This window comes from Haliotis rufescens, unplaced genomic scaffold, assembly GCF_023055435.1.
Source record: "Haliotis rufescens isolate VD_foot unplaced genomic scaffold, xgHalRufe1.0.p SCAF_17, whole genome shotgun sequence".
Taxonomy (NCBI): domain Eukaryota; kingdom Metazoa; phylum Mollusca; class Gastropoda; order Lepetellida; family Haliotidae; genus Haliotis; species Haliotis rufescens.
In genome coordinates this window covers 30,350,946-30,376,394 of record NW_025963857.1, presented here as the reverse complement: position 1 = coordinate 30,376,394, position 25,449 = coordinate 30,350,946, and the positions used below count along the sequence as shown (strand labels likewise).

General features: G+C 42.8%; 1 protein-coding gene across 4 annotated transcripts; it reads left to right on the top strand.

Moving 5' to 3' along the window:
- Nucleotides 1–1,262: 1,262 nt before the first annotated feature.
- LOC124117228 (acid phosphatase type 7-like) lies at nt 1,263–22,428 on the top strand. 4 transcript variants are annotated; one of them, XM_046479007.2, is made up of 5 exons: nt 1,263–1,332; nt 6,557–6,711; nt 13,795–14,852; nt 20,428–20,615; nt 22,098–22,428. In XM_046479007.2, the coding sequence occupies exons 3-5, from the start codon at nt 13,810–13,812 to the stop codon at nt 22,280–22,282; spliced, it is 1,416 nt and encodes a 471-aa protein (XP_046334963.2). In that variant the 5' UTR covers nt 1,263–1,332; nt 6,557–6,711; nt 13,795–13,809; the 3' UTR covers nt 22,283–22,428. The 4 variants fall into 4 exon arrangements, with proteins under 4 accessions (XP_046334963.2, XP_046334964.2, XP_046334960.2 ...); XM_046479004.2 differs by lacking the exon at nt 1,263–1,332 and adding an exon at nt 5,251–5,466; XM_046479008.2 differs by lacking the exons at nt 1,263–1,332; nt 6,557–6,711 and adding an exon at nt 5,250–5,466.
- The last annotated feature ends 3,021 nt before the right edge of the window (nt 22,429–25,449 follow it).

Genomic DNA, 25,449 nt, shown 5'->3' with positions numbered 1-25,449 from the left:
CATACACTTCCTGTGTTTTAATCAGTTCTTCAGTTTCCTATGGTGTATATTTATATGTAGAGTTTGGCGTTTGGTGGTTAAAAGAAGGCATACAATTTCATTGTTTTACAGTTCCACAGGATCCTATGCATGGTGTTTATTTATAGAGAGAGAGGGGCGTTTGATTTAAGCATAACTTCAGGTTCCTGGTGTTACGAAATTTGCAAATATATACCCAAAAACATGGATTTGGATAAATTAAGTTATTCAAACACAACTTTCCCATGTTGACTAGTATCATGATGGAAATTACCATAGCAATAACTGATTGCCCCTATTGTATAGACACAAAATCTCAGTTGTACCCGCGGTGCAAAATACAACGCTAAGGCATACGCGAAGTGGACATCAGGCAGTGGTAACTATAGGAAGTACATTGCAAATAACGCTGAACATAAAATACACGATCTTCGTATTAAAAATGAGGAAGAAAATAGTTATGTTTTATTGCCCTTTCAAAAACATATCGCAAAGCACACACAACTACGAAAGGTGGAAACTGCAAAATCTAGTCTGTGGAACCCAACAACCAGCATCGATACCTGGTTAATTAAAAACAGCAAATAGGACAGATCGAGTTTTGTAAAGTTCGAGAAAAGCCCCCCCCCCCCGATGCAGGAAATCTTCAACGGGAATTATAAGGCATAATGTCAGTAAAGAAAAAAACTTCACAGTAGGTTCAGTGTTATCTTGATATCACATGTAGAGGCCTTGATATCATCTTGATATCTACTTCACAACAATGTTCACAATGATTAACATAGGGTTCTTTGACTGTATAATCAACTTACAAAGAATTTTGGCATTTCAGTACCTAACCAGAAAGACATTGTTTGCAGGTGCACGTTGCACGTAGGCCAAGTGGATATGGTCTTAGTTTTGATCTCTCACGCCGTCGCCCAGTACACTTAACATATCGTTACATGCCGATCGGATGTGTTGCTATAGTCATTGCAGTGATATATTTTATCCGAAACATGTACCCTTGTTACGGGGTTGTGCCACCAATTACCAAACGAAGCAGCCATAAAATATAACCTGTCGATTCATACAGTCATCCTATCTCCCCGAACACGACTTTCCCCGATGTAGTGCCATGTGATTGTTTCATGTTATCTGATTCACACAGGCAGAACTCGTGATAGGAATCTTGTGGTGAGGGTTTCCTAATCCCGTAGCAGGGACTGGGGATCAGTATAAACATGTACACTTTACATCTATGATCTGCAGCCTGTTTCAGCACCAGCGTCTTCAAGGTATCTGTCGTCCATACTCCGCATCCTCAAGCCTGTGGTAAGCGTTGTGAATGTGGTTATCCGAAATCAATAATTAAATCGACATTTCTGTTGTCAGACTTCATAACTAACATATGCAACACCGTAGAGACGCTGCATGTACTTTATGGGCGGCGGGATGTCTTTCGCACTCACTCCACCCACTCTCACTCACTCACCCACTCTAATTTTGGCCCTTTTTTGAGATTTCGGATTTCGACTGGATTGACAGTGTTTTATGTGAGTGAACTGGTTTGACTCTTTCTTTATGTAAATAAGCTTGTTTAGGTCGATTGTCTTTGTTGTTATGTTAGGAACGGGTTAGACGCCATTGACTATTTTGTCTGTGTTAATGAACTTGTTTAACTTTCTTGGTGTGACCCCCATTAAGAAGGAAACAAATACATGAATGAAGAGATTAGGGTGATATTTTGAAAATGTCTTTAACCGTAATTGCCTAATTAGTAAAAACGGTAATCGCCTAATACGTAAATGGAAATAAGCGTGCAGTTAATTTCAAATTGTGACTTGCAAAATAGTAGGGAAATATGTATAAGATGTGGACTCCGGGTTATGCTTGGGATCCTAAGACCAGACAAAGATGAGGGCAAGTAAGCGAAGGCAAAGTTTCTTTCAGCTTTCTTTCCTCGCGTCTTACAATCCTGACGACCCATGAAGATTCTGGGGTAGAATAGGTCTTCAGCAACCCATGCTTGCCGTAAAAGGTGACTTTGCTTGTCGTAAAAGGCGACTAACGGGATCGGGTGGTCAGGCTCGCTCGCCGGTCAGGCTCGTTGACTTGGTTGATGCATGTCATCTATCCCAATTGCGTGGATCGATGCTCATGATATTAATCACTGGATTGTCTGGTCCAGACTCGATTATTTACAGACCGCCGTCATATAGGTGGAATATTGCTGAGTGCGGCGTTAAACAACAAACCAACCAACTACAATCCCGACCATAACCGCGGAGGAGTGTGTTATCCAACTTATACCGCGTACACATGCACCTCTATACACATGTGTGTATATTTGCATACGTGTGTAAATATACATACGTGAGTATACGTGTCATGTGAACACGTTTACTCGTGTGTGTATTTACCCAAGACTAAATTTGCGCCATGTGTGGAGGAAGTGCAAATGTAAATTTACACAAGTGCACTGTTTGCCTATGTACATGTATATGTTCACGTGAACGTTTATGTCAACATATATCTGTTGATTTGCTAACAAACAAATTGACAGTGGTTCTGTATTCTGAAGTTGACGCTGTTCTGTATACAGCAATACAAACATTTATGGGACATTCAGAGATGGGCGGACAGTGTTTTCTTTGGGTTTCAAGGAGTCAAACATTTGTGTTCAGATTACACAAACATAGTAAGGTAACACTCTTCTCAAACACCCTGATTGGAAATAACCTTTTAATGGCGAGAGTTGTGAACAGACCTATGAATGAAAATAAAAACGACATAGCCACCTCCATATTCATACGAAATCTCTGCCAAAAATCGACCGTACGATTCCGACTGTGTCATGAGCATGCGTTTATAAATCTCTATTCGATACCAGGTGTTCGCGAATAGGTAAGCGTACCCTGCCCCACCGCGGTGGCACCTGTCACAAACACATGCAAGGGCAAGTAAATGGTTCACTTAAAAAGACGGGAACACATGACACAAGTCAAAATAGGGAATTGCATCGGACATCACTCATGTCACTGATGCGTCAAGCTTGATGTGAAGTCACCCCCTTGTCAACATTCTTGTGGAGTGTGTTTTGTCACTCTCCATGCATAGATCTATGTATGAAACCAGAGACCATATAATCTATTATATGGTCTCTGATGAAACCCCTCTGATACGTGTAAATTGGCACAGCTCCCGGGGCCGAAAGCTATGAACACACAATGCCTTTAGAAAGTAGTTAAATGTAACAAATGTTATATTTGGGATAATACTTTCTCTCATAGTTTTTGGCCATGGGAGCCGTGCCAATTTACACTCGTCAGAGGGGTACACAAAGTACGTGCTCTAGAAAACAAGTTGTCGGGCTTCCACTTTAAGGAAGCCTCGGTGGCAGAGTGGGTAAATCGCTGCCTTGAGCGCTGTTGCGATTTGGTGTCTCAATCTGAGACTGGGTTCGAATCCTGGATGCTACTCAACCAAAATGGTTCTAGATTTTGAGCAAGGAAAGTGTTATCCCCAAGATGACATTTGTTACAGTTTTCCACGTTTTAAAAGGCAATGTGTATTCAGACTGATGAATGTGTGCCTTACACCATATACCTTCCCTATTTACACAACTTAGTTATTTTAGTGAACACACAGTAAATGTACATATACACACGTATGTATAGTTTACACGTGTAACACGTTGTGCATGTGAACGGGGTATTAGATATCGATAAGGATAAAAGAAATGTCAGAATACATTGAGAAAATATGTCAAATATCGAGCAAAATAAAATATTGGCTGCTTTGTCCCCCATACACAGATGTGGACCGGCGCGTAGTCCATTTTGCACGTGCATTACATCTTTCTCCCGATAACAACGGGCACCCAGCGGTTTCTTTCATCAATAACAGGACAATAAGTATTTTCATAAAACCGTTCAGGCGCGATTGCACATTTCAGTTTATGATCAATTTACTAAGTATAAAAAAGCTTATAAAATTACATATTCCAAATAATAATTCTAATATATTCCAAGTATGATTTCCAAATATTTCCTCCTGTGCACAAAGCACCAATGGCCAAATTGGTAGGGAGTACCAATCACTTACGAATTCGTGCTGTATGTGAATTCAAATCCCAGGATCGGGAACTATATAAAAAAACATTGTGTCAGGTATGACATATTATTGTATTGGGGGTAGATGTTTCTGAAAACTGACCAGATAAAAATACGTTATTACCATGTTTGTAAAGACGTACTTCAGTTGATTAATATAAAAGCTTCTCAGTGGAGGTACAGATTGTTATAAACTATATAAAAACCTTTATATCGCCTTACATTAATATAATAACTTCTGCTTGGTTACGGTGCAGGCACTTATTTTCCATGTTGCCCGCTCATATACCCAGCTGAGAAAACAATCGGAACACCTTGTGTAACTTGCTTATCTCGCATAAGTATAGTTGAGCTGAAATGAACCGATGTTAATGCGATTGCATTGTGGGAAGTACTTCGGTTTGCGTCGTCTGCTAGCTGTCAAAATGGCTGAATCAAAGCGTTTTGCTTGTTAAAAACTTCGGACATATATCTGTTCCGGGTCTGTATGAATGAATGTCAGTGAGATAAGTTCGTTGTCAGCCGATCCCGGTTCGGCTCGGGGTAGATAGGCTCACATACATCACATCACACCAAATAGCCTGCAACCTCGGGGTATCGCGGTACTTGTCATGTACGCTGAGCGGAACAAAATGCACTCACTAACCGTTATGATTATTCGTGTTCTCTGTATCAGATATCATTCATGTTATCAAACTATGCATATTTTACTGATAAAAGTTCATTATTTACATCAGTAGCTCCGAGTAAAAGCCGGGCCTCGCGCTCAGTTTGACAAGGGAGAGAACTCCATCGTATCGCGGTACAGAGAAAAGTTGTGTATGGAGGTCCGAATTTGACAAAAAGAGGACATAATTCTACCAACCACTTAGTATGATCATGCCAGATATCAGTGATTTGTCCAGACAAGTGCAAAGACAGCACAAGTAAAATTCGAAATGTGTTATCAGCAATAGGTATTCAATGCATATTTACCGAAAAGTAAGAGAAAAATATTTTTTATAAGTCAACATCAAAATATCAGAAATGATATTTTAAGATTGGATGACAATAATTTGTCACAAAATGGAAAAACGTTAAAAGTCAACAATAAATATATAAAAAGCACTCCTATTTTGCCCTAAGTATGTATTTATCTTTTGGTTACTAGTGAAGAACGTATTTCTAAGTTTGGAATTATAGCCCTTATTATCTTCCAATAGATTCTGGGCGCAGAGCGGGAAAAAATGTGCGGACTACGTAACTTCCGTTACCTCATTAGTCGCCATGAATATGCAGATGATCTAGTTCAGGTCGATAGAGAAAGTTTACTTGGGGAACTGCGGGTTATATCGTTGGCCATTGATAGATGGGGGTAAGGCAATATTACAACAGATGCCAGAAATATTTATCAACGCATTAATAACTCCTTACTTACAGCAGACGGAACATTCCGAGGAAATTGAAATTGTTTACGAAGTGAGCACTTCCTGGTTACTGATTAGCATTAATAGACAGCCGCTAAGAGGCGTGTCCCGCGTGAACTACCGGAAATCACAAATGCCGCGATACGATGAATGCCGCGGTACCATGGGGTCCGAGTATACTCCTCGAGATCGGTTGCCAACTGTTAATGTCAGTATGGTACAGATCCCTATCAGCAGTGACGTGGACTTCATTCCGACATTGGGGGCAGGTGGCCCAGTCGTCTAAGGCGCCGCAATTCGCCGTGCAGAGTTGTGTCCCTTGGGCAAGCCAGAAACCTATGATTGTGGGTTCGAATCCCGGTTCGCACCGGTTATGTTTCTTAGTTTGTCAGCACCATACTCGTGCTCGTGGGTTTCACCGAAGTGGTAAACGTCTAAGTCCTGCATCACTTTGGGCTTTCCTCCCTCATAACGTTGATACGCCGTGATATGACTGGAATACTGTTAAAAGCGGCGTTAAAAACAACTCACTCACTCATTCCTCCATTGATCATAGTTGAACTAGGCAATAAGTCATTATACGAATATCAGAAACGGTGACGCCGTCCCGGAATTGGACGAGTCGGTCACGAATGAGTACACCTCTGTCAGGAAGGTCACTGACGGTACAATTTAATCAATATTTACCACAGATGACAAAGTTTACACAAAACATGTCAACGAGCCTGGCCACCTGATCCATTACAGTCGTATCTTACGACAAGTAATTGTTATGAGGAACTAGTGTTAACCCGCTAAAAAGTACCTGTGTATGTGTTGGTATGGGAAAGGGAAGGGATTGTTGGAAAATCTGTTTATTCTTGATAAATGACTGGTCCTTTTCACACTTTATTGATATGTTTGCACGACTATCTGGACTGTTGAATCTGGACATACGTGTGTATGTGTTGGTTATGGGAAAGGGAAGGGATTGTTGGAAAATCTGTTTATTCTTGATAAATGACTGGTCTTTTTCACACTTTATTGATATGTTTGCAGAACTATCCGGACTGTTGAATGCTTTAAAACGTCACACTATCATCATGTGACAATACCGTTATCCTGCTATCACCAGCAGCCACGTACATCACTCGATAACCCACTAACAGTGTAACACAACATTCAGCTCCACATCTAGGACTGTATATATTAATGTAAGTATAAAGGCTGTGTATTTATAATTCACTCGAGTGATTCAAACCGACACTTAATACAAGAAATCGGAAGTGCGTTGTATTGTGAGGACGCTTACACACATACAACTGCATCCTGTTGTTGAAACTCCGTACACTCGACATTGCTGGTAAGTTTAGTGAGAACATAAACTGGTCAATTTGAAATTGTCATGTAGCCATGCCGTGCAATATCTTGATTCACTTAGTTCCCCAGTTGGGAGTATGTCTCCAGCAACCTGTACAGGGCCCCGTTCCACAAAGCGACCTTAGCGCTAAGGCGATCGCAACTCTTTACTTTAACATAGACTTACGATAATCGTGGCGCTGAGATCGCTTTGTGGAACGGGTCCTTGCTCGTAGGAGGCAACGTACTGTATCGGTGGTCAGGATCGGTGACTTTGTTGATTGTGTGTCAGCGGACTCCGACGGCGTGTCTCGTTGCATATAAAAAACAACCCGGGGAGATCACTGAAATAGTGTTCCAAGCGGCGTTAAAGTAAATTTTCACCGGTATTCAGCAGATCGATAGACCCGACCTTTGAGATGTGTTTATGTGTGATCTTCAAGCTCAAACGTCAGAATGATTGTTCAGCTGAATGTGTTAATGCAGTTAACAGTGTTAGTTCTGTGATGTGTGGGGTGTAGTTAGATCCTTGGTAACACGATTAGAACTTAGAATAGGTCCTCCGTTGGAATAGGTCCTTGATACCTCGGTTGGAATAGGTCCTTGGTACCCCGTTCGAATAGGTCCATGGTAGCTCGGTTAGAATAGGTCCTCGATACCTCTGTTATAATAGGTCCTTGATACATAGGTTAGAATATGTTCTGGTACCCCGGTTAGAATAGGTCCTTGGTACCTCGGTAAGAATGGGTCCTTGGTACCCAGTTCGAATAGGCCCTTGGTAGTTCAGTTAGAATAGGTCCTGGTAACCTTGGTTAGAATAGGTCCTTGATACCTCGGGTAGAATAGGCCCTTGGTACCTCGGTTAGAATAGGTCCTTGGTACCTCGGTTAGAATAGGCCCTTGATACCTCGGTTAGAATAGGTCCTTAGCACCCCGTTATAATAGGCCCTTTGTAGTTCAGTTAGAATCTATCCTTGCTACCTCGGTTAGAATAGGTCCTTGATACCTCGGTCAGAATAGGCCCTTGGTAGCTCGGTTAGAAGGTCCTTGGTACCCTGTTCGAATAGGCCCTTGGTTGTTCGGTTAGAATATATCCTTGATACCTCGGTTAGAATAGGTCCTTGATACCTCGGGTAGAATAGGCCCTTGGTACCTCGGTTAGAATAGGTCCTTGGTACCTCGGTTAGAATAGGCCCTTGATACCTCGGTTAGAATAGGTCCTTGGCACCCCGTTATAATAGGCCCTTTGTAGTTCGGTTAGAATATATCCTTGATACCTCGGTTAGAATAGGCCCTTGGTAGCTCGGTTAGAATTGTTCCTTGGTACCCCGTTCGAATAGGCCCTTGGTAGTTCGGTTAGAATAGGCCCTTGATACCTCGGTTTGAATAGGTCCTTGATACCTCGGGTAGAATAGGCCCTTGGTACCTCGGTTAGAATAGGTCCTTGGTACCTCGGTTAGAATAGGCCCTTGATACCTCGGTTAGAATAGGTCCTTAGCACCCCGTTATAATAGGCCCTTTGTAGTTCAGTTAGAATCTATCCTTGCTACCTCGGTTAGAATAGGTCCTTGATACCTCGGTTAGAATAGGCCCTTGGTAGCTCGGTTAGAAGGTCCTTGGTACCCTGTTCGAATAGGCCCTTGGTTGTTCGGTTAGAATATATCCTTGATACCTCGGTTAGAATAGGTCCTTGATACCTCGGTTAGAATAGGCCATTGGTACCTCGGTTAGAATTGGTCCTTGGTACCCCGTTCCAATAGGCCCTTGGTATTTCGGTTAGAATAGGTCCTTGTAACCTCGGTTAGAATAGCCCCATGATACCTCGGGTAGAATAGGCCCTAGGTACCTCGGTTAGAATAGGCCCTTTGTAGCTCGGTTAGAATTGGTCCTTGGTACCCCGTTCGAATAGACCCTTGGTAGTTCGGTTAGAATAGGTCCTTGGCACCCCGTTAGAATAGGCCCTTTGTAGTTCGGTTAGAATATATCCTTGATACCTCGGTTAGTATAGGCCCTTGGTAGCTCGGTTAGAATAGGTCCTTGGCACCCCGTTTGAATAGGCCCTTGGTAGTTCGGTTAGAAGGTCCTTGGTACCCTGTTCGAATAGGCCCTTGGTTGTTCGGTTAGAATATATCCTTAATACCTCGGTTAGAATAGGTCCATGATACCTCGGTTAGAATAGGCCCTTGGTAGCTCGGTTAGAAGGTCCTTGGTACCCTGTTCGAATAGGCCCTTGGTTGTTCGGTTAGAATATATCCTTGATACCTCGGTTAGAATAGGTCCTTGATACCTCGGTTAGAATAGGCCCTTGGTACCTCGGTTAGAATAGGCCCTTGATACCTCGGTTAGAATAGGTCCTTAGCACCCCGTTATAATAGGCCCTTTGTAGTTCAGTTAGAATCTATCCTTGCTACCTCGGTTAGAATAGGTCCTTGATACCTCGGTTAGAATAGGCCCTTGGTAGCTCGGTTAGAAGGTCCTTGGTACCCTGTTCGAATAGGCCCTTGGTTGTTCGGTTAGAATATATCCTTGATACCTCGGTTAGAATAGGTCCTTGATACCTCGGGTAGAATAGGCCCTTGGTACCTCGGTTAGAATAGGTCCTTGGTACCTCGGTTAGAATAGGCCCTTGATACCTCGGTTAGAATAGGTCCTTGGCACCCCGTTATAATAGGCCCTTTGTAGTTCGGTTAGAATATATCCTTGATACCTCTGTTATAATAGGTCCTTGATACATAGGTTAGAATATGTTCTGGTACCCCGGTTAGAATAGGTCCTTGGTACCTCGGTTAGAATGGGTCCTTGGTACCCCGTTCGAATAGGCCCTTGGTAGTTCGGTTAGAATAGGTCCTTGTAACCTCGGTTAGAATAGATCCCTGATACCTCGGTTAGAATAGCCCCTTGATACCTCGGTTAGAATAGCCCCTTGGTACCTCGGTTAGAATAGGCCCTTGATACCTCGGTTAGAATAGGTCCTTGATACCTCGGGTAGAATAGGCCCTTGGTACCTCGGTTAGAATAGGTCCTTGGTACCTCGGTTAGAATAGGCCCTTGATACCTCGGTTAGAATAGGTCCTTGGCACCCCGTTATAATAGGCCCTTTGTAGTTCGGTTAGAATATATCCTTGATACCTCTGTTATAATAGGTCCTTGATACATAGGTTAGAATATGTTCTGGTACCCCGGTTAGAATAGGTCCTTGGTATCTCGGTTAGAATGGGTCCTTGGTACCCCGTTCGAATAGGCCCTTGGTAGTTCGGTTAGAATAGGTCCTTGTAACCTCGGTTAGAATAGATCCCTGATACCTCGGTTAGAATAGCCCCTTGATACCTCGGTTAGAATAGCCCCTTGGTACCTCGGTTAGAATAGGCCCTTGATACCTCGGTTAGAATAGGTCCTTGACACCCCGTTATTATAGGCCCTTTGTAGTTCGGTTAGAATATATCCTTGATACCTCGGTTAGAATAGGCCATTGGTACCTCGGTTAGAATTGGTCCTTGGTACCCCGTTCGAATAGGCCCTTGGTATTTCGGTTAGAATAGGTCCTTGTAACCAAGGTTAGAATAGCCCCATGATACCTCGGGTAGAATAGGCCCTTGGTACCTCGGTTAGAATAGGCCCTTTGTAGCTCGGTTAGAATTGGTCCTTGGTACCCCGTTCGAATAAGCCCTTGGTAGTTCGGTTAGAATAGGTCCTTGGCACCCAGTTAGAATAGGCCCTTTGTAGTTCGGTTGGAATATATCCTTGATACCTCGGTTAGTATAGGCCCTTGGTAGCTCGGTTAGAATAGGTCCTTGGCACCCCGTTTGAATAGGCCCTTTGTAGTTCGGTTAGAAGGTCCTTGGTACCCTGTTCGAATAGGCCCTTGGTTGTTCGGTTAGAATATATCCTTGATACCTCGGTTAGAATAGGTCCTTGATACCTCGGTTAGAATAGGCCCTTGGTAGCTCGGTTAGAAGGTCCTTGGTACCCTGTTCGAATAGGCCCTTGGTTGTTCGGTTAGAATATATCCTTGATACCTCGGTTAGAATAGGTCCTTGATACCTCGGGTAGAATAGGCCCTTGGTACCTCGGTTAGAATAAGTCCTTGGTACCTCGGTTAGAATAGGCCCTTGATACCTCGGTTAGAATATGTCCTTGGCACCCCGTTATAATAGGCCCTTTGTAGTTCAGTTAGAATATATCCTTGATACCTCGGTTAGAATAGGTCCTTGATACCTCGGTTAGAATAGGCCCTTGGTAGCTCGGTTAGAAGGTCCTTGGTACCCTGTTCGAATAGGCCCTTGGTTGTTCGGTTAGAATATATCCTTGATACCTCGGTTAGAATAGGTCCTTGATACCTCGGGTAGAATAGGCCCTTGGTACCTCGGTTAGAATAGGTCCTTGGTACCTCGGTTAGAATAGGCCCTTGATACCTCGGTTAGAGTAGGTCCTTGGCACCCCGTTATAATAGGCCCTTTGTAGATCGGTTAGAATATATCCTTGATACCTCGGTTAGAATAGGCCCTTGGTAGCTCGGTTAGAATTGTTCCTTGGTACCCCGTTCGAATAGGCCCTTGGTAGTTTGGTTTGAATATATCCTTGATACCTCGGTTAGAATAGGCCCTTGGTACCTTGGTTAGAATAGTCCCTTGGTACCTCAGTTAGAATAGGCCCTTGATACCTTGGTTAGAATAGGCCCTTGATACCTTGGTTAGAATAGGCCCTTGGTAGCTTGGTTAGATTTGGTCCTTGGTAGTTCGGTAAGAATAGGTCCTTGGCACCCCGTTAGAATAGGCCGTTTGTAGTTCGGTTAGAATATATCCTTGATACCTCGGTGAGAATAGGCCCTTGGTACCTCGGTTAGAATTGTTCCTTGGTACCCCGTTCGAATAGGCCCTTGGTAGTTCGGTTAGAATAGGTCCTTGTAACCTCGGTTAGAATAGCCACTGGGTAGCACGGTTAGAATGGGCCCTGGGTACCTTGGTTAGAATAGGTCCTTTGCACCCCGTTAGAAAAGGGCCTTTGTAGTTTGGTTAGAATATATCCTTGATACCTCGGTTAGAATAGGCCCTTGGTAGCTCGGTTAGAATAGGTCCTTGGCACCCTCTTATAATAGGCCCTTTGTAGTTCGGTTAGAATATATCCTTGATACCTCGGTTAGAATAGGTCCTTGGCAGCTTGGTTAGAATTGGTCCTTGGTACCCCGTTCGAATAGGCCCTTGGTAGCCTTTGGTAGTTCGGTTAGAATAGGTCCTTGTAACCTCGGTTAGAATAGCCCCTTGATACCTCGGGTAGAATAGGCCCTTGGTACCTCGGTTAGAATAGGTCCTTGGCACCAAGTTTGAATAGGCCCTTGGTAGTTCGGTTAGAATATATCCTTGATACCTCGGTTAGAATAGGCCATTGGTAGCTCGGTTAGAATAGGTCCTTGGTACCCTGTTCGAATAGGCCCTTGGTTGGTCGGTTAGAATATATCCTTGATACCTCGGTTAGAATAGGTCCTTGTAACCTCGGTTAGAATAGGCCCTTGATACCTCGATTAGAATAGGCCCTTGGTACCTCCGTTAAAATAGGTCCTTGGCACCAAGTTTCAAATAGGCCCTTGGTAGCTCAGTTAGAATATATCCTTGTTACCTCAGTTAGAATAGGTCCTTGATTCCTAGGTCATAATAGGTCCTTGATACATAGGTTAGAATATGTTCTGGTACCCCGGTTAGATTAGGTCATTGGTAGCTCGATTGAATAGGTTCTTGGTAGTTCAGTTAGAATAGATCCTTGATATCTTGGTTAGAATAGGTCATTGGTACCTCGGTTAGAATAGATCCTTGGTACCTCGGTTGAAATAGGTCCTTGGCACCTTGGATAGAATAGGCCCTTGGAACCTCGGTTGAATTTGGTCCTTTAAACCTTGGATAGAATAGGGCCTTGGTATCTCGGGTAGGTCCTTGATATCTCAGTTGGAATGGGTCCTTGGTATCTCGGTTGGATTAGGTCTTTGAAACCTTGAATAGAATAGGTCCTTGGTACCTCGGTTAGAATAGGTTCTTGATTCCTTGGTTGGAATAGGTCCCAAGCAACACATGCTTGTAAGAGGCGATTTAATGGATCAGTTGTTCAGGCTCGGTTGGAATAGGTCCTTTAAACCTTGGCTAGAATGAGTCCTTAGTGTCTGGGTTGGATTAGGGCCTTGGTATCTCGGGTAGGTCCTTGATATCTCGGTTGGAATGGGTCCTTGGTATCTCGGTTGGATTAGTTCTGATACCTTAGATAGAATAGGTCCTTGGTATCTCGGTTGGATTAGGGCCTTGGTATCTCGGGTAGGTCCTTGATATCTCGGTTGGAATGGGTCCTTGGTATCTCGGTTGGATTAGTTCTGATACCTTAGATAGAATAGGTCCTTGGTATCTCGGGTAGATCCTTGATATCTCGGTTAGAATGGGTCCTTGGTATCTCGTTTGGATTAGTTCTGATACCTTAGATAGAATAGGTCCTTGATATCTCGGTTAGAATGGGTCCTTGGCATCTCGGTTGGATTAGGTCTTTGATACCTTGGATAGAATAGGTCCTTGATATCTCGGGTAGGTCCTTGATATTTCGGTTAGAATGGGTCCTTGGTATCACGGTTAGATTAGGTCTTTGATACCTTGGATAGAATAGGTGCTTGGTACCTCGGTTAGAATAAGTTCTTGATTCCTTGGTTGGAAGAGGTCCCAAGCAACCCATGCGTGTAAGAGGCGACTTAATCGATCAGGTGTTCAGGCTTGGTGGCTTATTTTCTTGCATGTCAGCGTACCTGAAGGTGAGGAACGTTGCTCATAATGTCGATCACAGGCTTGTCTAGTCCATACTCGATTATTTACAGGCGGGCATCAACTGGCTGGAATATTGCTGCCAAAACAAAAACAAACAAAACCATACATGATGTTTACCATGTTTAAAGAATTGCCATTTCCCCACAGCTCTGAACGCCTACGATGGCAGCGTTGCTGTTGCTGTTTGTGACGCTGTTGTCACATGTCCTGCCCTCATATGAAATCGGTGGCGGATGCATCGCGGAACAGCTTCACTCTAGAGAAGAAATCAACCGGAACTACGAACTACAGTTCCCAGTAAATCCCTCCCCGAGTGTACAAGCCGTACATCTCTCTCTGAAAGGCACAACAGCCATGCGTGTCACCTGGCTGAACCCGACCACGTGGTCCAGCGACGCTGACTACACACCCGGATGTATGTATGGTTCATCAGTTACCTCCCTTGACGTTAACGCGACCGGTGAAGCCTATTCCTACCCTGACGGCATGTTTCTCTGGGTACTGAACACCGCCATCTTGAAGCTGACGTCAGTTCCGTCTCCTACGGGGATTTACTATTACAGATGCGGAGATCCCCAGTTCGGCTGGAGCAGCATCTTAAATTTTACTTTGCAGTCACCAAATACTAGGAACGCCACACAAGCAAATATGGAGTCGCTCCATACCAATTCCGTGGTTGAGATAGCAAGCGCTGCACCGGCTATAGCAATGGTGGCCGACATGGGCGTGACGAAGGGCGAGGACACAATGGCGTCCATTACAAAGCATGTCAACAGTGGGGAGGTTCAACTTCTCGTTCACGCCGGTGACATCAGCTACGCTGACAAGTTCGGCGGCAAGAACCACAACAACAGCGAGGTGTGGGTTGAGTACATGAACCGGCTTCAACCAATTGTGTCACGTGTTCCCTACATGGTTGCTCCTGGCAACCACGAGCGTCAGTTTGAGTTTGCGGCCTATTTGAACTGGTTGAAGATGCCATCTGAAGAGAGCGGGTCGGCGTCCCCCTTTTGGTACTCCTTCGATTACATGGGCGTCCACTTCGTTGCCTACTCCACCGAGCACGACTTCAGCCCCAACTCCACGCAGTATCTGTGGATGGAGCAGGATCTGAAGAAGGCCAATCAGAACAGAGACAATGTGCCTTGGGTGATGGTGTTTGGCCACCGCCCACTCTACTGTACCAGTATCGTCTGTTTCGAGAGGTAAGTTGTACCATGTTAGATGGTCTTCGATCGTTCTACTGTCTACCAGGGTGCAGTTGAACAAAGCGATCTTAGCACTAAGATGATCGTAAGCCCAATACCTTAACATAGTCTGTTTCGAGAGGTAAATTGTACCATGTAAGATGGTCTTCGACCGTTCTACGGTCTACCAGTGTGCAGTTGAATAAAGCGGTCTTAGCACTAAGATGATCGTAAGCCCCATACCTTAACATAGCCTGTATACAGAGGTACGTTGTACCATGTAAGATGGTCTTCGATCGTTCTACGGTCTACCAGTGTGCAGTTGAATAAAGCGATCTTAGCACTAAGGTGATCGTAAGCCCCATACCTTAACATAGCCTGTATACAGAGGTACGTTGTACCATGTAAGATGGTCTTCGACCGTTCTACTGTCTACCAGTGTGCAGTTGAATAAAGCGATCTTAGCACTAAGATGATCGTAAGCCCCATACCTTAACATAGTCTGTATACAGAGGTACGTTGTACCCAGAGTATTGTAAGATGGTCTTCGAACGTTCTACCAGGATGCCGTTGTACAAACCGACATAAGCACTCCGGTGATCGTTAATACCCCCATACATTAACATAGACTTACGGCAGTTGTAGCTTAGGTTGTTTTTGTGCAACGGCACCAAAAGCCGTCTATTGGTGGAGGTGAAGTGAGGTGAGGTGAAATTGGGTTTAATGTCGCGTCCAAGATTATTGCACTTATATAGCGACGTGCATGCACGTGTTTGCGTGGCTGATTGTACTAGTCCGGACAGATGCCGATTTATAGTGCTAGCTTACTGAGATACCATGCCGCAGCTTAACATGAATACCCCACTCAGACACAGTATACTGACTCCGAGCCGACCAGTCCTTGTTTTAGCCCCTAAATGCCGAGCGCAAGACAGGGTAACGCGGCCGGGGTTCGAACCCCGGACCTTCCGCTCTCCGGGCGGACGCTCTACCACAAGTCCACGGAGGCGGCTCTATTGGTGGAGGTAAATTACCCAGAGTAAGTTAGGGTGGTGTTCCGTCGCCACTACTGTATCACTATCGTCTGTTTACAGCGATACGACTGAGATTATTGTGTTTTGTCGCGCTATAGAGAGGTGGGAAACTGACAAGGACAGCCATTAAGAGACACCCACTTCAGGGGCTTCAGTTGGACCTTCACGTACAGCTTCAGGTCTTCGTGCGACATGTAGAGCTCCTCCTGACTAAGGAGGGTGTCACGTAACGGGAAATGGGTAACCTCTGGTGTCGTTTAAAGGAATCTCCGCCCACTTTCACCTCAGAGACAAGTTTACACTATGATTTTAGCGCTGTGATCAATTGAATTCCAACAAATGTACAGTTTCACTGTCTTCACATAATTCACGATTTACATCCTATATTTCTGCCCCATAAAGTAATATTGGACTTATCTTTGTGTCAAATATTTTGAAACGTACATGAATGGTAATGGTATAAATATTGACAAACATTAAAAAAACACCATATAGAATCTTCATAGCTTGCAAGGGTGTATATTTTACATGTTTGGACCATCATAGAGATTTAGTAAACGTTAATTTTAAGTATTTATATGAAGGTACCCAAACAAGCGGTTGTCCATCGTACTTTCATTTCTCATGTTTAGATAGAAAATACCCAATGGTCTTATCCAAATTAACACACAAATGGTACTTATCACAAAAAGAGTTTTGATGCGTCTTTGTCTAGCAGACGACACACTTTCCATCAAATGGGAACAGGGTAAAAAAATGTTACAATATGTGCAGGCTGGTCATCATCGAACTCTAGTCTCACCAGTCTAAGAAGTATTGAAAAAACACAATTAATTCTCAACCTTATCTTATGTTAATTCAACAATTTATCATATACTTATCAGTGGGATATTCTGTTAATAATCTCTCATAATTCTATTGAATGGTTCTGTACATTCTATCAATGTTTATTTGTACAAAGCTGTTTTATGTATGTACAGAAGTGAGACACTAATAAATTATTGTCTGTCTGTCTACAATGTATACCGTACAATTAAACCGATAAACACACAGATGATTCACTTTGAACTCCTTGTTATCCTTTAAATATCGCAATCTGAGACACTATAACGTGGTTTTTAGGTAGATATAATACTATTTTATAGATGTAACCACAGTTGATGTTTAAGTTGATTTTGACAGCCCAGGCCCAGTCGGAAGAACACTTCTTATAGAGACTATGTTGAGAATGTAGAAGGAAAAGTGCTTCACTTTGAGCACCTTGTTTTCTTTAAATACCGCGATCTGAGACACTATAAAGAGGTATATGTAGGTAGGTAGGTATAAAGGTTGATTTTGACAGCCCGGGCCAAGTCGGACCCAACACTTCTTACAGAGATTTTCGTAAGAAAATACAGTAAAAGTGTTTGACTTTTACGGACTAGTTTTCTTTAAATGCGATGTACTGTGACATTATAAAGTAGTATATAGGTAAATATAATGCTAATCTAAAGAGGTAAACACATTTGATGATACATCTGTGTGTGTTAAAGTTGATTTTGACAGCCCGAGCAAAGTCGGACACAACACTTCTGACAGAGATTTTCGTAAGAAAATACAGTAAAAGTGTTTGACTTTAACGGATCAGTTTTCTTTCAATGCCACGTGCTATGACATTATAAAGTAGTATATAGGTAGATATAATACCAATCAATAGATGTAAACACATTTGATGATACATCTGTGTGTGTTAAAGTTGATTTTGACAGCCCGAGCAAAGTCGGACACAACACTTCTGACAGAGATTTTCGTAAGAAAATACAGTAAAAGTGTTTGACTTTTACGGACTAGTTTTCTTTAAATGCGATGTACAGTGACATTATGAAGTAGTATATAGGTAGATATAATGCTAATCTAAAGAGGTAAACACATTTGATGATACATCTGTGTGTGTTAAAGTTGATTTTGACAGCCCGAGCAAAGTCGGACACAACACTTCTGACAGAGATTTTCGTAAGAAAATACAGTAAAAGTGCTTGACTTTTACGGACTAGTTTTCTTTAAATGCGATGTACTGTGACATTATAAAGTAGTATATAGGTAGATATAATGCTAATCTAAAGAGGTAAACACATTTGATGATATATCTGTGTGTGTTAAAGTTGATTTTGACAGCCCGAGCAAAGTCGGACACAACACTTCTGACAGAGATTTTCGTAAGAAAATACAGTAAAAGTGTTTGACTTTAACGGATCAGTTTTCTTTCAATGCCACGTGCTATGACATTATAAAGTAGTATATAGGTAGATATAATACCAATCAATAGATGTAAACACATTTGATGATACATCTGTGTGTTTAAAGTTGATTTTGACAGCCCGGGCCAAGTCGGACCCAACACAAGCCAAACACTTCTGAGAGACTATTTTGAGGATGTTGAGAATGTGGAATGGAAAAGGGCTTCATTTTGAGCACCTTGTTTTCTTTAGATATATGAGACACTATGACGTGGTATATGGGTAGATATAATACTAATCTATGGATCTGAATCTATGGCATGATACATATATGAGGTTTAAGTTGATTTTGACAGCCCGGGCCCAGTCGGGGCAAACACATGTGACAGATTTTCGTGAGAAAATACAGTAACAGTGCTTGACTTTAACGGACCTGTTTCCTTTAAATGCGGTGCTCTGTGACATAAAGTGATATGTAGGTAGATATATTACTAGTCCATAGATGTAAACACATTTGATACATCTGTGAGTTTAAAGTTGATTTTGACAGCCCGGGCCAAGTCAAACCGAGCACAGACCAATCACTTCTTATAAAGAACTTGAGAATGTAGAGGGAAAAGGGCTTCCCTTTGAGCACCGTGTTTTCTTTAACTACTGCAATATGAGACACGAAAGTGATATATAGGTAGATATAATACTAGTCCTTAGGTGTAAGGAATGTTCAGTAACTTTTAAAGTGCTAGGACAGTTATTAACACGTGTCGTGTGAGCCCTGTGACATTCGAAGAATATCCACTTCCAGAAAACATCCTTTGTTCGTTTAACATGAATTAGTAAAGGTTAATTAGGTCGAACTGACTTTTCTACGAGGACTCACGGTATGTAGTCATAATTATCAATTTATTACATTGTTAAAGATGCATTTTGATTCAAACTTAATTAAATGAGAAAAAAACTATACGTTTGTGGACATTTGAAATCTGCCGAGATATGTACGTTTAGTTTTATTATTCTGCAATCCATTTTTAGTGTTACCCGCTGGCCCGGCCGGCCCGACTATTAGGCAATCCCCATGCTGGATGGTCTACTGGTCTTTTGGAGGCTTGATCTCGTAGTTTCTCTCTGTCTAGTAAAGAAAATTCCTCGAAAGGAAAACGTGGAGGATTGCCTTTCTTGTATTCTATATACATATTTTCTTCTATTCAATACTAAATAGCAAATATCCAAATGGAAAATCTATAGCATTCGAAAAGCATCCGGTTTTGTAGGAGGGTCCCGCGGTGGAACAATGGGAGCTTCCTTTACTTCCGTAGTTTCCATAGTACAACAGTTGGAAGGAGAATATATCCCGCTATATTTTTGTATTTGTCAAACCATCGCGCTTTCTCTAAATTCTTTTCCAAGGACTCCAATTCTTCTTCTACATCTTCTTTCTCTTTCGCAATATTGTTTCGTATATCCAACAATACTCTATATATATATCTCCCAATATATCTTCGCGAGACACACGCTCTATAGGGTTGTATGGTTCCACCTGTGTCGTGCTTTCTATGGGGTTGTTCCATATTCTATACAACCTCCCCGCTCCAATACCATATCTTTTTTCCGCATCCTCCACACAGATGTTTCCACGTAGAGCACGAATTTCTTCCACCTCTTCTTCGGATAGATGTTTCTTTCGTGGCATCGTATACATATTCTACAATATTTGCCTACAAATAGGAATTCTATACATAGGAATTCCACACAACAAGAATCCTATACCCTCGGAAAAGCAAGCAAATGCTTGTAGCAAAAATATAGCAAAATATAGGAAAAGCAAGCAAATCCTATATTTTGCTATATTTTTGCTATTTTTTGCAGAAAATGGCGCTCTAGTAAATACTCCGATATGTGTTTCTCTCTATCGGATAGGAATAGAAAAGGGTATCTTTTTTCGAGACAATCGTATACTTCTTCTTGTTTCGTTTCTTGCTCCTCTTGGCTTCCACGAATTCGCATATATCTAGCTTGTGAAATGTGGTACTTCTGTTTTGCTGCTCGATCAGATAAAGTGCCCGAACGAATTTCAGTGTATGCTTCTCTTGGTAGGGATGCTCTTGGCATTTTTATATATCCTATGTACCTCAAATGTTTAATTGGGAGTACCCCTATTTGTGGGCATTCGTCTTAGTTTAATGTCATGTCGATCGTAGAATAGCATAATCATTTTAATAGAAGAGAGAAAAAATCCCCCCCTCCTGTAGTTGTAGTATTGGGGTATAAATTTGGCCCCATGGTAGGTGTACCGGTCTCAGGCTATATCCCCCTTAACTATTCTACTTAATTCACTCATTCCTCCAGGTGCGACGTAGAGGCTCCGCGTTTCCGTGACAACCTCGAGGACCTCCTCTACTACCAGAACGTGGACATCTACATGAGTGGCCACAACCACCAGTACGAGCGCTCCTACCCCGTCTACAAGAAGCTGATATCCCAGACAGACTACACCAACTCCCTGTCCCCCGTCTACATCGTGAACGGCGCTGCGGGTACGTTCCTTTCTTGCGTATTCCACTGCACAGAGCATCCTCGATTATCCAGGGTATTACATTCCCATTCTGTTACGATAACTAGCTTCGTTTCGGAAGTGACGTCACTATCTCCATGTCCTGTCTCTAACAAAATATCTGTAGCTCGCTTTTATTAGCATCATGACATTCGAATTTAGCTATGAACGAAGTTATGGTGGCGATTGGAGATAGACTACACTGCATAATCGAGGATGTGTGTCGATTTGCGCATTTTAAGCGTGCCAGCATTCGTGTACTTCGTGTACACCCGGATAACGTGTCAGGGTCCGACTATCGTTGGATCAACTCCTATATATTCGCCCCGATTATCATCCTTCGCCTGTCGCCACTATCCCCGTGCTTGCTTGTTTCACAAGAGCTTAAACGTATTAGGAGTCGCCAAACCATGCTACTTTGCTATAGTTGGCAAGGTGGGGTCTAAAGAAAAACAGAGTGGTCGAAATTTGAACGATTCTTCATTTAAATTTATACCACAATCATTTTTAACATAAAAATATTCTCCGAGTGTGTGACGGTGGTGGTCTCCGAAGTGTGATCGGGGCCGGTGCAGGCACGCCATTGGCCAATGATTCACCGAACCCCGACGTTTGAAAGTTATAAAAAAAAGACATAATGTGCCGTTACACCATGTATGGCTGTGTTATGATAGGTCTGTTGAATAACCACAACGGTACAATGTATGTGTGTCCACCGCCATGATTTTGCTGGAGAATCGCGTAACATAACACAATCTCATTACATGAGATCTTTTACTCCGACACGATACCTCTCGCCAAAGAAGGTTGTGTCAGACGAACTTTCAGCCAGTCAGCGTCGATATTTATAAAGTGAGGCATTCCGCCAATTCAGAGCAGCAGAACTGATTTCTGTTTCTTGAAAACGAATATAAACGGGTAGTTGCATTTGTGAATCATAAAGGCCGCGCTATTATACTACAAGTCTTGCTCATATTTCATACACGCTGTCGTTTCTGAGCGTCATGCCATTTTCACACAAAAGGGAGTACTATCGATGGAAAATGTGTGTTCTGTGTCTATTTTACTTTTGTTAAGATCGGTATTCCGAATCGAGATGTTAAGAAATGAATCGTTTAAGAAGGCGCATATCTTATTGTCTCGAGAACCCCTACATCCTTCATTTTGAAGGGGGGCGGTCGGGTAGCCTAGTGGTTAAAGCGTTCGCTCGTCACGCCGAAGACCCGGGTTCGATTACAATGTGTGAAGCCCATTTCTGGTGTCCCCCGCCGTGATATTGCTGGAATATTGCTTAAAGCGGCGTTAAATCATACTCACTCACTCACTCATTTAGAATGGGCGGTCAATGGGTTTGCTCAGGCAGGTTTTTCAGATCTTAACGCAGAGAGGTATCAAATGGGAGTAAAAAATGATTTGAATGATATTGGACATAGCATTCCATCAACACCGAGCCTTCCTGTTGCAGGGAATCCCGAGCTGAATGACCCAACGTTCATGCCCTTCGTGAAGTGGCGGGCATTCGACGAGCCGACGTTCGACACGGGGTACTTGCTCATGCGGCCGTCGAGGTGGCAGATCCAGTTCGAGTACATCCTCAGCAAATCCGACAAGGTCGTCGACACCTTCACTATGTCAAAGACCCCTTACTGACCACACGCGAACTACCTGCAATCTATCCTCGATTATCTAGTGCATTATATCGTATTACGATTAATACCCTGGGCCCTTTCGACACCATAGCTACGCTTCGGAAATGAATTATATTTGAAAAACAAAATAAATAAGTATATTTATAACGTATTGTCATGCTTTTCTACATTGTCCTGTCTTTATTTTCTGTAAATTAGTTTGTTTGGTTGGTTTGTTGTTTAACGCCGCACTCAGCAATATTCCAGCTATATGACGGCGGTCTGTAAATAATCAAGTCTGGACCAGACAATCCAGTGATCAATATCACGAGCATCGATCCACGCAATTGGGATCGATGACATGCATCAACCAAGTCAGCGAGCCTGACCACCCGATCCCTTTAGTCGCCTCTTACGACAAGCATAGTCGCCTTTTACGGGAAGAATGGGTTGCTGAAGACCTATTCCATCCCGGGTCTTCACGGGTCCACCTTGAATGAAGCGTGTATAGGTCAGTTAAAGTCCTTGGACTGGACAGTAAACTGCCGGGCAAAAGAAAATATACAAACATCCATGTTTCTGTGATGGTGGCTAAAAATGAAACAAACAAAAAAATCGTTATTCGATTCTATTTGATATGTAGGTATCATAGGCGATATTACATGCATCATATCAATGAGTACCTCACAACAGGCGGCTAGGCGACCTAGTCATATTAGACCCGTGAAGATCCGGGGTAGAATAGGTCTTCAGCAACCCATGCTTGCCGTAAGAGGCGACTAACGGGATCGAGTGGTCAGGCTCGCCGACTTGGTTGGTACATGTCATCGATCCCAATTGCGTGGATCGATGCTCATGATATTGATCACTGGATTGTCTGGGCCAGACTCGATTATTTACAGACGGCCGTCATATAGCCGGAATAATGCTGAGTGCGGCGTTAAACAACAAACCAACCAACCAATTGTATTTTTTTAAAGGTCAAGTGTAATTTTCAAGTGTATACTTTCTTTTAACCCGGTGGTTTAGTACATACTGATACATTAAGATCACAACAAACGTTTGAACAAATCATGCCAAAATACTTTTCAGGAAATTATTTCTCGGCAACCCCTACATAGCCGTGGGCTTATACATAAATGTAGATAACCTTTGCATGGATGACCAAGATGAACGATGGAACTGCGGTGAGGTGAGTGTACTGATTGTCTGCATCCTCTGTCCTCAACAGTATGATGATAGAATAAAAATAGGTGACTTTTGTTTGAACGAAAACCTGCCGTAGCATATACACGAAGAATAACGAGCATTTGCCTCTAGGCTATAAAATTAATTTGTCAATGTAGCTAATTCATAGACAGTGGGCCATCATGACAGCTCGGGAAATGGTGTCCATGCGTGAAATATCACCTTCGTGGGGATTATCGCAGCTGAAATGCGAGCGGAGGGCTGTCACCCCCATCGCGGAAGAAGCCTGGGGTTGGGGAGACGGACCACCGGTCAGATTTCCATTAACACACAACCCAGCCTAAAGACTCGTAAGACCTAAAGATGAGGAAATATTGATGGAAGCAACATGGTGGTGACAGGTGTCCAACCTCAGTCCAGTTGTGTCCAGCATAGGACGTGCGCTGAAGAATAGACATATCATTTAATATACACGAGGGCGGGCGGTAACGGACTGTTGCTTTAGACAGGATATTTCTTTAGCCAACGCTAAAAACACATGTTTTCTGTGAAAAAGCCAATACTATGTTTGGACTCATAACACATATATTTCAGAACATCCAGTCTGTCCTTTGAAGGATTTATTAGTTTTGGGAAATACCTGGGACACATTTTTTCAAAATTTGCGGGATCGCATTATTAAAAAAACAACAACTAATATTATGATTATATTTAAGATTGTGCTGTACATACATTTAATAATTTAAATTTAGCATAAAAACCATATCAAAACGAATAACTGAAACAGTTTCACAAACGGAAAATAATCCTGAGAAAATATGATCGACGGGAGTTTTTCTTCACAAGTGAAACACATACCTGTACCTGTGTTTCGGTTGATTCATGACATTCTTTGACATCCTGTTATGTTGTGTGGAATGTGCAGATCAACACATCGTTTCGTCATCATCACAGACGTTCTTCGACAACAACATGGCCCCCGGCTTGTGTGAGAATCTGAATAGCCTGGACGTGTGTAGGAGATGCATGCGTAGCGCAGCTGTTTCTTTAGGCCCAAACTTTTCTTATCACCGCAAGACCTAAACTCCTTGTCGAACGTAACATTTTGAAAATATGATTTGCAGTCCGACGTCTTTATGCGTTCTATAAAGGTATATTAAAAACACCCGCCCTCCAGGCCCGTTTTTCAGTATGATAAACAAGTCTTTGATTGAAATTAAGGAAGACATACACAGAATTATACATGTGGATGATGATATGGCTATTCCCAAACGAAGGAGTGAGTGAGTTGGGTTTAAGGCCTCTTTGAACAGTATTTCAGTTATATCACGGCGTGTCAGCTTAATGTGGAAGGAAAGCATGAGGTGGGAAGGCAAGCCCGACGCGTCTCGGACGTTTAGCACTTTGGTGAAACCCACGCGCACGAGTATGGTGCTGCCAAACCAAGAAACGTTATCGGGGCGAACACACGATAATAGCGAATTGCAGAGCCGTGGAGGACAGGAACACCCGTGCCCCCTATTTCCAACGAGTTTTCGTGTAATAAACCCAACGTTTCTTGCCATAGACCAAATGAAGACAAGACGTCGCCTTGAAACTCAATGAGTGAGTGAGTGAGTATGGTTTTACGCCGCTTTTAGCAATATTCCAGCAATATCACGACGGGGGACACCAGAAATGGGCTTCACACATTGTACCCATGTCGGGATTCGAACCCGGGTCTTTGGCGTGACGAGCGAACGCTTTAACCACTAGGCTACCCGACCGCCCCTGAAACTCAATGAAGACGCAAGAAGTAGGCCCGCAAGACGATTCCGCAAGAAGTAGTCATAAAAATCTGACAAAGACACAAGAAGTAGACAGGAATCCCGAAGACACAAGAAGTACATATGAATCATTATGCCGACGCATTTAGTAAACATGAAACCTGATGACGACGCAAGACGTAGACATGAAACCCAGTGACATCTTCCCGAGGCAAGAGAGTTAATTGACTATAAA

Coding starts and splice junctions, on each gene's coding strand:
- LOC124117228 (XM_046479007.2), top strand. CDS start 13,810: ATGGCAGCGTTGCTGTTGCTGTTTGTGACGCTGTTGTCACATGTCCTG. Junction 14,853..20,427: donor AGTATCGTCTGTTTCGAGAG/GTAAGTTGTACC, acceptor TCATTCCTCCAG/GTGCGACGTAGAGGCTCCGC. Junction 20,616..22,097: donor CATCGTGAACGGCGCTGCGG/GTACGTTCCTTT, acceptor TTCCTGTTGCAG/GGAATCCCGAGCTGAATGAC.